Genomic DNA, 12,280 nt, shown 5'->3' with positions numbered 1-12,280 from the left:
GGGGGTGACGGGCGGGCTGGGGTGGATGGGAGTCAGGTATGGCCGGGTTCCTAGGTCCTCTAGGGGGCCTCCGAGCCTCCCCGGGGTGGGGCAGACGAGGCGGGGTGAGGGCCTCCTTATCTCTCGAGCCAGCCTGGGCCATCCGGTTCAGGGCCCCCTCAGTTCCGCCTGCCAGTCATGGGGTCTCTGCTGCCCCTCTTGCTTCTGGCTTTGCGGGCCGCCGCCTACCCGGGAGGCAGGAGCCCGCAAAGGCACTGGACGGTGCGGGCACCGGCCCCCACCGGCGATCCGCCTCCGGCGCGCCCGGGGGCCCCTGCGCCGTTCTGGGTGCGCCTGAGCCCCGAATACACCGCCGTGCCGCCCGGGGGTTCCGTTTGGCTCAACTGCAGCAGCAGCTGCCCCCTGCCGGAAGACTGGGGCCTCCGCAGCCTGCTGCGGCGCGGGGACACGCTGCAGGGGCCCGGCTGGGTGTCCTACCAGTTGCTGGACGTGCGGGCCTGGAGCTCCGTGGCGCACTGCTTCGTGACCTGCGCGGGACAGACGCGGGGGGCCACGGCCAGGATAACCGCCTACAGTGAGGGGCCGGAGTTGTCGAGACGGGTGGGAGGTCGTGGCGGGGGCGGGAGGAGGGGGCGGGATAGTGGGGGGGGGGGCTGCGCTCGCAACGCCAGGGGGAGCCCCTGGACGTGGCTCAAACGGTCGGGGACACCCCCTCTCCCCGCCCACCTCTCGATTTAGAACGGCCGCGCAGCGTGATCCTGGAAGCTCCGGTCTTGGAGGGCGGCGAGTACACGCTGCGCTGCCACGTCACGCACGTGTTCCCCGTGGGCTTCCTGGCCGTGACGCTGCGGCGCGGCGGCCGCCTGCTCTACTCCGAGAGCCTGGAGCGCTTCACCGGGCTGGACCTGGCCAACGTAACGCTGACCTACGTGCTGCGCACCCGGCCCCTGGATTTGGGGCTGCCCGTGACCTGCCACGCGCGCCTGAACCTCGATGGCCTGGTGATCCGCAGCAGCTCGGCGCCCGTGACGCTCACAGCCCTCGGTGAGACGCCCCTGGAAACCGCGGGGGGCTGGAGGGTGTGGATGGTGCAGGGGGTGAGACGAGCTCCCAGCCCGCCATCCATCACGCTTCTGAGGGTTCCAGCTGCCCTGTCCCTAATTCTCACCTCCTGCACCCCCCAGCCTGGCACCCCGCATCCCAAGCTTTAGCGTCCCTCTCCATCGCTGTCCTTGCGGGGATCCTTCTGTTCGTGGGGGTCGCCTACCTACGAAAGTGTCTGCTGATGCAGCCCCGGGCATAGAGGAAGAGTTGGTCCAGGCCAGCTGAGCAGAATGGAAAAATGGCAACTTGGGGGTGCCCTTGGTCACCAGATCAATAAAGCCTTCCACAGCCAGCATCGAACTCGGGGCTTCAAGGTCCCCCACAGATATCCCTCCCGCGAGGAAGGGGTCTCCCCTCTGACTCCCCGCTTTAACTTCCGGCATCCCTGACGGCACCTGAGGGTTTCTTACTCTGGGTCACCTGGGGTGCTGGGGAGCCCCGGTCCCTCTATTCCCAGCCGGGAGCAGTAGGAGACATCTTTCCCGGGGGTGGTGGGGCGATATTATCAGCGCGGCGCAGACCAGCAGGTTCGAGGTTTGGGCGGGGGCGTGTCCATAGCCCATGGCTTTTCCTGATTGGCTCCGCCGCCACCTCGTAGCAGCTCTGATTGGATGCTAAGTTTTCTTTCCCATTTTTCCCCACCCACCCACCATCCCTTTAGACACGGTGCTTTCCAGCAGGAGGGGCTGAGGGCGAGGGAAATGGATCTCTCCCAGTTCCTTCGTGCTGGGACTACCTGGAAATATTGCGGGACTTGCTTGTTGCCGGGAAGGTGCAGTCAGATGGTGCACACGTGTGTGTGTGAGGGGGGGGTGGAGGAAGGCGGGGGGAACCGGATAAAGGCTCGCGACTCGGCAATGTCCGGGGAGGTGGGGAGTCACCTGGTCTGCCAGGCACGTGGGGATGTCAACACTTGAAGCGGGGATCCAAATGAATGCGTGGCCTAATTGCGTGGTCGGTGAGTCTCTTGGTCTCGAGTGGACACAGAATGCGGGACCCGCGTTAGATCGCCTGACAAGGCCCGAGCCATGCGGGGTTCCCCCGCCCCGCCCGCCGCGCGAGAAAGCCGCTTCAGGGGGGCGCTCCTCGGCCACCCGAGCTCACACACGCCGGGGAGACACGTGCCCGCTGCACGCTGGGTAAATACAAACCCCCGCGCCGAGTCGACCCGAATTTAGAAGCCCGCAAACGCTGCGCGCACACGCGCGCACGTGTCCCCGACTCGCAGCCACTTCGGTCCCCGCCTCCGCTGTCGCGTGCGGGGGCGGAGCCGGAGGGGAACCGGGGGCGTGGCGGCTCCCCTCGGGCTCCCAAGCTCCCAGGGCTGGCTTCACCCTCCTCCCTTAGATGGGTCCCTTCCCCCCTAGAACGGCCCCCTACATCTCCCAAAGCTCTCCGATCGGTTCCGCAGCAATCCCCGCCTCCCAGCGTCGCTGGCGGGAGGGGCCCGGCACGGAGGCGGGGCTCCCGGTCGGGCTCAACAGCCGAGCATCCCCGCTCAGGGTGGGGTGGGGGTTTCGAGAAGGGCAGCCCCGCGCCCCCGACCTCTGCGCCGCGGCCGGGATGACGCGGGTGCGCGCGGCGGCGGCCCCCAGCAGGCCCGAACGGAGGTGGGATCGGCCTCCATGTAAACCCCAGGGGTCGCTCGCTCCTGCCTTCCCCCGGCGAGACCCAATGCCTGGCGCACGCTCACCCTCCCGCCACCCCACCTCCCCCCGCCGCCTCTGCCGCCGCCCCCTCCTTGGAAACCAAGTTACCAACGTTAAACCAATCCCCGCGCGGGGCTCAGCCTCCTCCACACCCCACCCGCCGCGCCGCGCCGTCCTCCTGCCCAGCTCGGCGCTCGCGCTCCCCTCGCCTCCTGCGTGCGCTTCCCCCGCCGCGGCGATGCCAGGGCCCTCGCCAGGGCTGCGCCGGGCGCTGCTCGGCCTCTGGGCTGCGCTGGGCCTGGGGCTCCTCGGCCTCTCAGGTAAGAGCCGGACCGGCTCCGGGTGGACACGGCGGCGGGGGGCGGAGATCGCGCACCCGAGCAGCGGTCACAAGCCCTCAGCCTAGCTCCGCCCTCACCTCGCTTCCACGCGTCTTCTCCCCACCCCCCTTGAACCCGGTGCCTTCTCCAAGCTCTCTCCCTCTTTCCTCCAGGTCACATACGCTGGGGACCCAGCTTCCCCCCCCCCCACACACACACACTCCCCTCTCTCGCCCTATCCCCTTGGAGATTCTGGGTGCTGTTCCGCGCCCCAAACCTCGAACCCTGCCGTCCACTTCACCCCCCATGTCTCTCGTCTCCCCCACACCCCATCCGTCCCACCTCGCGCGCTGATCTGCATCACGGTGACCGGTGACCGGACTTGGCATCTCCCCCACTCGCGGTCCGCGGAGACCCCATCTTCCCAACTGTAGGGACTAGGGGGCAGCACGGGCGCTCTGGTAGCCTCATCTTTCCACTTCCCGCCGCTTCCACCCGGGAGCCCAGCCTCGTGTCAGCGTTTTCTGTCTTTTCTTTGGCTTTTGAGCCCAAATCCATCCTCTTTACCCTGGGGTCGCTCCAGTGGCGAGGGGTTGAAGCGGGGTTCCCTGCATGCAAAACCAGCGCCTCTCGCCTGTGCCAGCTCTCCAGCTGTTGTTATCTGTCCTTTTCCTTAAGTCAGCCCCAAGTCACTGCCCTCTCCTACCCCGTCCCCTCCTCCAAGTGCAGCTGAGCGCAGCTCCGAAACCCATCTGGCCTCTACTCTCCCTCCCTCCCTCCCCGGCCCTGTGCTTTTCTCTCCTCTTTCCACTCCTTGGAGGCACCCTGGAGCTTTGGACCCTGGGCAGGGGCCTCCAGCCTCGGCAGAGGGGGGCTCTGAGATCCCAGGGAGGTGAGGTTCCCCTGACCCGGGCTGAACCCGTGTTCTCCCCGGGCAGCGCGCGCCCAGGAGCCCTTCTGGGCGGACCTGCAGCCCCGCGTGGCGCTCGTGGAGCGCGGGGGGTCGCTGTGGCTGAACTGCAGCACCAACTGCCCGCGCCCCGAGCGGGGCGGCCTGGAGACCTCGCTGCGCCGGAACGGGACCCAGCGGGGGCTGCGCTGGCTGGCGCGGCAGCTGGTGGACATCCGCGAGCCTGAGACGCAGCCCGTCTGCTTCTTCCGCTGCGCGCGGCGCACGCTGCAGGCGCGTGGGCTCATTCGCACTTACCGTGAGTTGTCGGCGGCCGCGCTGGGACTCCACTACATCGCGTCCCTCCCCGGCCCCGCCTCCCGGGTCACGGGGGCCTCCCCTTAGGCCCCACCCCCGGGATCCCCACGCCCCCGACGGCGGGGGGCGCAACCTTGCGTACCGCCGCCAAGTCCCGGAGTTTCCCAACAGCCCTTGCTCCCTCCGTGCAGAGCGACCCGATCTAGTGGAGCTGATGCCGCTGCCCTCCTGGCAGCCCGTGGGCGAGAATTTCACGCTGAGTTGTAGGGTCCCCGGCGCCGGGCCCCGTGGGAGCCTCACTCTGATCCTGCTCCGGGGCGCCCAGGAGCTGATCCGCCGCAGCTTCGCCGGGGAGCCACCCCGAACACGGGGCGCGATGCTCACGGCGACGGTCCTGGCGCGGAGAGAGGACCACGGGGCCAACTTCTCCTGCCGCGCCGAGCTGGACCTGCGGCCTCACGGTCTGGGGCTGTTTGAAAACAGCTCGGCCCCCAGAGAGCTGCGAACCTTTGGTAAGCGGGAATAAGGGGGACCGGGAGCCGCAGGGCGGGTGCTGAAAAAGTCGAAAGGCAGAGGAAATCGGAATTCGAATGCAGCTGTCACCAGCCAGAGTCATTTTGTTTTCTCCCCCGTGACTTGAGGATGTCAAGAGCGCCCGGAAGGCGCGTCGCGCATTTCTGAGTGGTTCCTATTTTCCACTCTCCAGTCCTATCTCCCGACCCGCCGCGCCTCACCGGCCCCCGCCTCCTGGAAGTGGGCTCAGAGAGGCTCGTGAGCTGCGCCCTGGAGGGACTATTTCCAGCCTCGGAGGCTGGGGTCTACCTGGCGCTGGGCAACCGGAGGCTGAGTCCCAATGTGACCCTCGAAGAGGAGGCGCTCCTGGCCGCGGCCACCGCTACAGCAAGCACGGAGCAGGAGGGCACCAGGGAGTTGGTCTGCAACGTGACCCTAGGGGGCGAGAGCAGGGAGAGCAGAGAGAACGTGACGGTCTACAGTAAGCGGAGACTGCACGCCTGGGGAAAGAGCAGGAGGACAGGGTGGGCGGGGCTTGACTGAAGAGCAGGCGGGTCCTTGCAGGAGTGGGCGTGGTCTGAGGGTCTGAAGGGGCGGGGCAGATGGAGGCGAGAGTCTGGGAATCCAGAATCTGAAGGTGGTGGGAGACCGGGAGGGTCGCAAACCCATGAGGATCTCCCGCGGTGTCGGGAAGGTGCGGTCGCGTAAGGGGAGGTCTTAGCCCGCAGGGTTCAGTAGACTAACGCCCCAGGCCCCGCCCCCAGGCTTCCCAGGGCCCCGCTTGACCCTGAGCGAACCCAGTGCCCCCGAGGGGACAGTAGTGACAGTGACCTGCTTAGCCGGACCCGGAGCCCTCATCACACTGGATGGCGTGCCAGCTGCGGTCCCAGGGCAACCCGCCCAGCTCCAACTAAACGCCACGGAGATCGACGACGGGCGCAGTTTCGAATGTGAGGCCGCTCTGGACGTGGATGGGGAGGTCGTGCGCAAGAATGCCAGCGCCCATCTGCGCGTACTCTGTGAGTTGGCCTCCTCCTCTCTCCTCGTGCGTGATCGCCAAGAATCATACCCAGGCCGTGTGGAGCAAGGCCTCAATACCCCAGGTCCATAGGTAGCGACTGTATTCCACGCCCCCACTCCCGCCCCGCCCGTAGACGCACCCCGGCTGGAAGATTGGGACTGTCCCAGGAACTGGACGTGGCCAGAGGGTCCCGAGCAAACGCTGCGCTGCGAGGCCCGCGGAAACCCGGAGCCCTCGGTTCACTGCGCGCGGCTCGACGGTGGGGCCGTGCTGGCGCTGGGCCTGCTGGGGCCGATCACTCGTGCACTCGCCGGCACTTACCGTTGCACCGCGGTCAATGTCCAGGGAGAGGCGGTCAAGGACGTGACGCTGACGGTCGAGTGTAAGTGGGGATGCGCAGGGCCACTCTCTGGTGCTCAGAGGCTCGGGGTTGCTCTCCTGCAGGGAGGAGTCGGGGCATTTGAAAACAGCAGAGAGGGGTGAAGCGAAGCTCTGGGAGCAGGAAGGGGAAGGCGTGGCTCTAGGGTTAGTGGGCGGGGTCAAGAAAGCGGGCCTTCCAATACCTTTGATAGGTCCAAAGTAGGGAGGGTCCTGGGGCCCTCTTAGGGACTAAGAAATCAAATAAAGGCACCAAAACAGCACCACTGGCTTGAGTGCACGAAACCGCCTCTACTAGGCGCCTGTGTGGAACCAGTTCCCAAGCGCCCAGTTCCACCGCGCTGTTCCCACCAGACGCGCCCACTCTGGACAGTGTGAGCTGCCCCGAAGACCTTACGTGGCTGGAAGGAACCGAGGTCTCCCTGAGCTGTGTGGCGCACGGGGTCCCTTCCCCCACTGTGAGCTGTGTGCGTTCTGGCGGGGGCAGCAGGCTCGCGGAGGGTCCCCTGCGTGTGTCCCGAGAACACGCGGGCACCTACCTGTGTGAGGCCACCAACGCGCGAGGGTCTGCGTCCAAAACCGTGGCGGTCACTGTGGAATGTGAGTGGAGACCAGTTTAGGGCCGGAGGGAAGCGGGTGCTGCCGGGATCACCCTTCCTCGTGTGAACTCCCCGTCTGCTCCCCAGATGGACCCAGTTTTGAGGAGTTGAGCTGTCCCAGCAACTGGACGTGGGTAGAAGGGTCTGGACGCCTGTTTTCCTGCGAGGTCGAGGGGAAGCCAGAACCAAGCGTGGAGTGTGTAGGCTCCGGGGGCACCAGCGAAGGAGTGCTGCTGCCTCTGGCACATGCAGAGCCAAATTCCGGAGCTGCAAACCTCCCTGGGGGCCTGGCACCTGGCATCTACATTTGCAATGCCACCAACCCGCACGGTTCCAGCGTCAAGATGGTCGCCGTGAGCACGGAGTGTGAGCGGGGCCCAGGCGGGTGGGGTATCAGGGGTGCCCCGGGGTCCGGTCTCACCCTGACGCCCCTCCTCCTTCACCCCCTCCCCCAACCCTATCCCCATGGCTCCTTTGCAGCCGCGCCACAAATGGATGAATCCACCTGCCCAAGTGTGCAGACTTGGCTGGAAGGGGCGGAAGCGGCGGCTCTGGCCTGCGTCGCCCGGGGTCGCCCAGCCCCTCAGGTGCATTGCTCCCGGGAGGGTGCGCCCCGGCCTCAGCGGCTTCGCGTGTCCCGGGAGGACGCGGGCACCTACCGCTGCCTGGCTACCAACGCACATGGCACGGACGCCCGGACCGTCACGGTGGGCGTGGAATGTGAGTGGGCGGGGCATTCCAAGGGTGGCGGTCGGGCGTGGGAGCGCTCGAGGAGGGAGTTTCCTCTCCCGTTATGGGGGGACAGAGAAAACTTGATGAATGCTGAAGCCTCCTTCCCCAAATGTTGGATAAGGTGGGTCCTGGCGCTGCTCCCCTCCGCAGCGATTTAGGGATTTCCGCCCCGCCTACGACCTACAGCATTCTAGACGGAGGAGGCACATATTGGATGCCAGGCCCCCCAGATGAGGCCGCCAGACTAGGGAGGGCAGAAGCGGCTGGACTGGGTTGACCCCGTGCATTTCTGTCCCCGGCAGACCGGCCGGTGGTGGCCGAGTTGGCCGCCTCGCCCCCGGGAGGAGTTCGGCCAGGCGGGAACTTCACTTTGACCTGCCGCGCAGAAGCCTGGCCCCCGGCGCAGATCAGTTGGCGCGCACCCCCGGGGGCACTCAACCTCGGCCTGTCCAGCAACAACAGCACGCTGAGCGTGGCGGGAGCCCTGGGCAGCCACGGCGGCGAGTACGAGTGCGCAGCCACGAACGCGCACGGGCGCCACGCGCGGCGGATCACGGTGCGCGTGGCTGGTAAGTGGCATCGGGGGCGGGGCGCTCGGCGGCGGGGGCGGGGCGAGCGAACTCTGGGGGTGGGGCGAACTGTAGAGGTGGAGCGAGTGAACGACAGGGGACGGAGCGAGCGGGATGCAGGAGCGGGGCTAGCTGCCGTAGGGGGCGGTGCCATCTGGCTTAGGGGCGGGGCTAGCGGGCTACCCGGGCCGGGGTGAATTAGCTGTAGAGGGCGGAGCGTGTGAGCTGTAGGGGGCGGGGCGATAATCCTTGGGGGCGGGCGAGCGAGATGAAGGGGCGTGGCGATCTGTCTTAGGGGGCGGGGCGAGCGAGCTGCCGCGGCTGGGGTGAGTTAGCCGTGGAAGGCGGAGCGTGTGAGCTGCAGGGGCGGGGCGATAGTCCTTGGGGGCGGGGCGAGCGAGTTGTGGGGCTCCTGACGAAAGGTCGCAAGGGCGGGGCTATCTCACGGGGCGGGGCCTCGGCGGAGGCTCGTCTGAACGCAGCCCCCCATGCTGAAGGGTGAGCTAGGGTAGAAGTGGGGCGCCCCGCCAGGGTGGGCTAGCTGGGGTGGGGACAGAGGCCAAGGTCGCTGATCATTGCTCATATGGAGGAATCCCATGACGTATAGTATCGGGAAGAGATATGTGAAGGTGAAGTGGCCTCTGAGTGGAGAGTCGCCACCGTGTCGCCATGGAGACGGGGAAGGGGGTGGCGAGGGGCCCGGAGCAGGGGATGGAGGTGGGAGCCGTGTGTCTCGGAGGTGGGGGTCTTTCTGGGGCGGACGAATCACCGTCTCCTCTAATTCTCCTGGGGGCGGAGGAGAGTAGCTTGACTCCCGGGGAGGCTGTCCCAGCGATTCCGGGGTGGGTGGGGTGGGCGGCCCCCGGGGGCGGGGCGGCCGGGGTCGGGGTCGGCGGCGGCGGCGCCTGCAGGAAGCCTCTCCCGCTCAGCAGGTCCGTGGCTGTGGGTCGCCGTGGGCGGCGCGGCGGGGGGCGCGGTGCTGCTGGCCGCCGGGGCCGGCCTGGCCTTCTACGTGCAGTCCACGGCCTGCAAGAAGGGCGAGTACAACGTGCAGGAGGCCGAGAGCTCGGGCGAGGCCGTGTGTCTCAACGGCGCGGGCGGCGGCGCGGGCAGCCTGGCCACCGAAGGGGGCACCGAGGCGGCGGGCGGAGCCGAGACCCCCGCAGGGGGTGAGGTCTTCTCCATCCAGCTGACGTCGTCGGCCTGAGCCTGCTGTCCTCACCCCGCGGGCCGGGGGTCGCCCCCGCACAGGCACACCTGGGGGCCAACTCATTGCTCTATTTATTTATTTATTCGACTCCAGGCGCGGTTACCCCTCTTTTCTACCCCTCCCCAATAAAGTTTTTATAAAGGATTCGGGAGCTCTACCACGTGCACCCGTCCCCACCTCTCTAACCCTGGGAATTTATTTAAAAAACTTGGGACAGGGTCGGAGCAATGGTAAAGTGGGAGGGCGTTGGCTCGCATGCAGCAGACCTGGGTTCAATCCCCAGCACCCCAGATGTTTCCCCTGCCCCACCAAGAGTGATTCGTGAGCGCAGAGCCAGGAGTCAGCCCTGAACATCACCGGTGTGGCCCCCAAACACAAATACAAAGAAAACCCCAAAAATAAATTAAAAAATTGCAAAGTGGGCTAGAGGGATGGACAGCGGGAAGGGCACTTGCCACATACATGAGCCTAGCAAGGGAATCCAAGTGCAGAGCCAGGAATGAGCCCTTATTAAGCACGGCCAGTGTTGGCCCAAAACAACCACAAAACAGTGCTGGAAGGGCTGGAGCCATAGCACAATGGGTAGGGTGTTTGCCTTGCATGCGGCCAACCTGGGTTCGATTCCCAGCATCCCATATGGTCCCCATATGAGCACAGTCAGGAGTAACCCCTGAGCATCACCGGGTGTGACCCAAAAAGCAAAAATAATAATAATAATAATAACCCAAAACACAGTGCAGGAAACCCAACTGGGGGCCTTAGGCAGGCCATTATGGAGGGGGCACACTCTGCAGTGCTCAGGGGACCACACGAGAGAGGCTAGGGACCCAACATGGGGCCTCCTACACACACAGCCCATGGCCAGCCTGGCTGAGCACCCTCCCCAGAGCCAGTTTTTATTTTATTTTTGGGGGTCACACCCGGCGATGTACAGGACAGGGGTTACTCCTGGCTCATGTACTCAGGAATTACTCCTGGCGGTGCTTGGGTGACCCTATGGGATAATGGGAATAAAACCCTGGTTGGCCACGTGCAAGGCAAACATACTCCCCACTGTTCTATCACTCTAGTCCCCAGTTTTGATTTTCGGTTTTGGGTATTCCCCTCCCTTTTTTGGGCAATGCTGGGGATCAAACCCAGGTCCTGATGTGCACTCGGCCACTTCTCGGCACTGGCTTTGATTTTTGAGGCCCTCTAGTGCGGGAAACAGGGATCTGGCTCTTGCCCCTGTGATGCCAGCCATTTTCCCAAGGTCACCGGATCCTGGGGCAGAGGTGAGCATCCTCCCATTCCGGTGCTTATCTCTTCCGCCCAGCTAACTCCTGGCGTCAGGGAGAGCTCGGTGCTTCCCCAGGCAGCTTTCCAGGCAGAGCTGAGGCTGCCTTCCCAGGACGGGTGGGGCCCCCTTGCCAGGAAGCAGCCATGCCCATCCCCATTCCACACTCCCCCCCAGAGGCTGGGCAAACCTTATGTCTGTAGCTGAGTGTCAGCTCCCGGCAGATCCCTCCTCTTCAAGGATGCATTCCTTGGGCTAGAGAGAGGACCACGGGGAAGGCACTCGGCTTGCACACAGCCAGCCTGGGTACCATCCCCAGCACCCCATAGTGTTCCCTGAGCACCATCTCGAGTGATCCCCGAGCACAGAGCTAGGAGTAAGTCCTGAACACTGCCAGGTGTGGCTCCAAAAACAAAAAGCAAGTGAGCATTCTGGGGCCCGAGCAATAGTACAGTGGGGAAGGCATTTGCCTCGCATGCGGCCAATCTGGGCTCAATTCCCGGCATCTCATAGGGTACCCAGACCTCGCCAGGAGTGATCCCCGAGATGCTGAGCACAAGGCAGGAGTAACCCTCTGAGTATTGAGAGGTGTGACCCACCCACCCCCAAAACAAAACCCGGGGAGAAAAAAAGGATTCAGCTCCACCCTGTGATCAGCCTCGCCTCAGCTTACCCAAGCCTGCCTTTCAAGCAGGCACCTCCTGATTCCAAACAGGAATGGGCTCTGTTGCTGCCACCCCCACAGCGCCCGCCCCCTCAAAACATAAGGAGAGAACAGCTGCTGGTCCCCCCTTGCCCTCCCTCCCCCAGGCTCCTCTCCCAAGCTCAGGAACGTGGAGAACCAGAGAGAGAGAGAGAGAGAAGAGCAAGAGGGAGAGTAGCGTGTGTAAGGAGCAATCAAGAGACAGAGAGAGCAAGAGAGTGAGAATGTGTGAGACAGTGTGTGTAAGAGAGTGAGAGAGTGAGCAAGAGAGAGAGAAAGCAAGAGAGTGTGAGAGACAGAAGAGCAAGCGTGTGAGAGACAGGGGCTGGAGCGATTGCACAACAGGGAGGGCGTTTGCCTTGCACATGGCCGACCCGGGTTCAGTTCGGTGTGTGTGTATATATGTCTATTTCTGGCAGAGGCCGGGTGTGTGTGTGTGTGTGTGTCTGGCAGAGGGTGTACATGTGTGTGTATATGTCTGGCAGAGGGGGCTGGTGTGTATATGTGTGTGTGTGTCTGGCAGAGGGGCCCATGGGGGTTTGTGTGTGTATCTATTTGGGCTGGTCCCTCCCCCAAGCAAAGGCAGACACAGCCCTAGAGAGACTTTGGGGATCCCCAGCCAACAAGAGAAGTATCTGAGCACAGGAGGGCAGTGAACCCCTGGCCGCCCCCCCGCACCCCCCCCCCTCCCCCGCCGCGTAGCCTGCAGGGTAACATCTGCCCATGGTCACTCTTGCACCCCTGGTCTTTGGGGGCCTGCTATGGGGTGGGCTAACGTGAAAGAGAGAGCGCATTGGGGGGCTGGCGGGCTGATGGGGGGATGTTCACATGTATGGCTGCCTTGGTGCTTCAGGTTTGTGTATGTACATCCAGAGACGTGTGCCGGGATAGGCGTTCAGATGTGTGTGGGTGCCGTGGAGTGGCTCTCCCCATGGGGTCAGGGGCCTCCAGCTCCCCGTATTCTCCATGTGTCCCTCAAGACTTAGGGAGCAGGCAGGG

General features: G+C 64.8%; 2 protein-coding genes across 2 annotated transcripts; both read left to right on the top strand.

The window, feature by feature from the left end:
* The first annotated feature begins 27 nt into the window (after nt 1-27).
* On the top strand, nt 28-1,525 carry ICAM4 (intercellular adhesion molecule 4 (Landsteiner-Wiener blood group)). Its single transcript, XM_056119909.1, has 3 exons — nt 28-574; nt 739-1,044; nt 1,185-1,525. Exons 1-3 carry the CDS (start codon nt 178-180, stop codon nt 1,301-1,303), a joined length of 822 nt encoding a protein of 273 aa, XP_055975884.1. The 5' UTR covers nt 28-177; the 3' UTR covers nt 1,304-1,525.
* Nucleotides 1,526-2,915: 1,390 nt separating this feature from the next.
* On the top strand, nt 2,916-9,508 carry ICAM5 (intercellular adhesion molecule 5). Its single transcript, XM_056119854.1, has 11 exons — nt 2,916-3,073; nt 4,012-4,281; nt 4,472-4,792; nt 4,987-5,274; nt 5,558-5,812; nt 5,948-6,196; nt 6,547-6,792; nt 6,879-7,157; nt 7,272-7,511; nt 7,826-8,092; nt 9,025-9,508. Exons 1-11 carry the CDS (start codon nt 2,992-2,994, stop codon nt 9,297-9,299), a joined length of 2,772 nt encoding a protein of 923 aa, XP_055975829.1. The 5' UTR covers nt 2,916-2,991; the 3' UTR covers nt 9,300-9,508.
* The last annotated feature ends 2,772 nt before the right edge of the window (nt 9,509-12,280 follow it).

This window comes from Sorex fumeus, unplaced genomic scaffold (genome assembly GCF_029834395.1).
Source record: "Sorex fumeus unplaced genomic scaffold, SorFum_2.1 ptg000041l, whole genome shotgun sequence".
Classification (NCBI taxonomy): Eukaryota; Metazoa; Chordata; class Mammalia; order Eulipotyphla; family Soricidae; genus Sorex; species Sorex fumeus.
Note: the sequence above shows the minus strand (reverse complement) of the source record. Positions and strands in the feature narration are given on the sequence as shown.

Bases quoted from the DNA above. Each gene is read 5' to 3' on its own strand.
- ICAM4 (XM_056119909.1), top strand. From the start codon at position 178: ATGGGGTCTCTGCTGCCCCTCTTGCTTCTGGCTTTGCGGGCCGCCGCC. The intron at 575-738 runs GTGAGGGGCCGG...CTCTCGATTTAG, and splicing joins GGCCAGGATAACCGCCTACA to AACGGCCGCGCAGCGTGATC. The intron at 1,045-1,184 runs GTGAGACGCCCC...TGCACCCCCCAG, and splicing joins CGTGACGCTCACAGCCCTCG to CCTGGCACCCCGCATCCCAA.
- ICAM5 (XM_056119854.1), top strand. From the start codon at position 2,992: ATGCCAGGGCCCTCGCCAGGGCTGCGCCGGGCGCTGCTCGGCCTCTGG. The intron at 4,793-4,986 runs GTAAGCGGGAAT...TCCACTCTCCAG, and splicing joins CAGAGAGCTGCGAACCTTTG to TCCTATCTCCCGACCCGCCG. The intron at 6,793-6,878 runs GTGAGTGGAGAC...TCTGCTCCCCAG, and splicing joins CGTGGCGGTCACTGTGGAAT to ATGGACCCAGTTTTGAGGAG.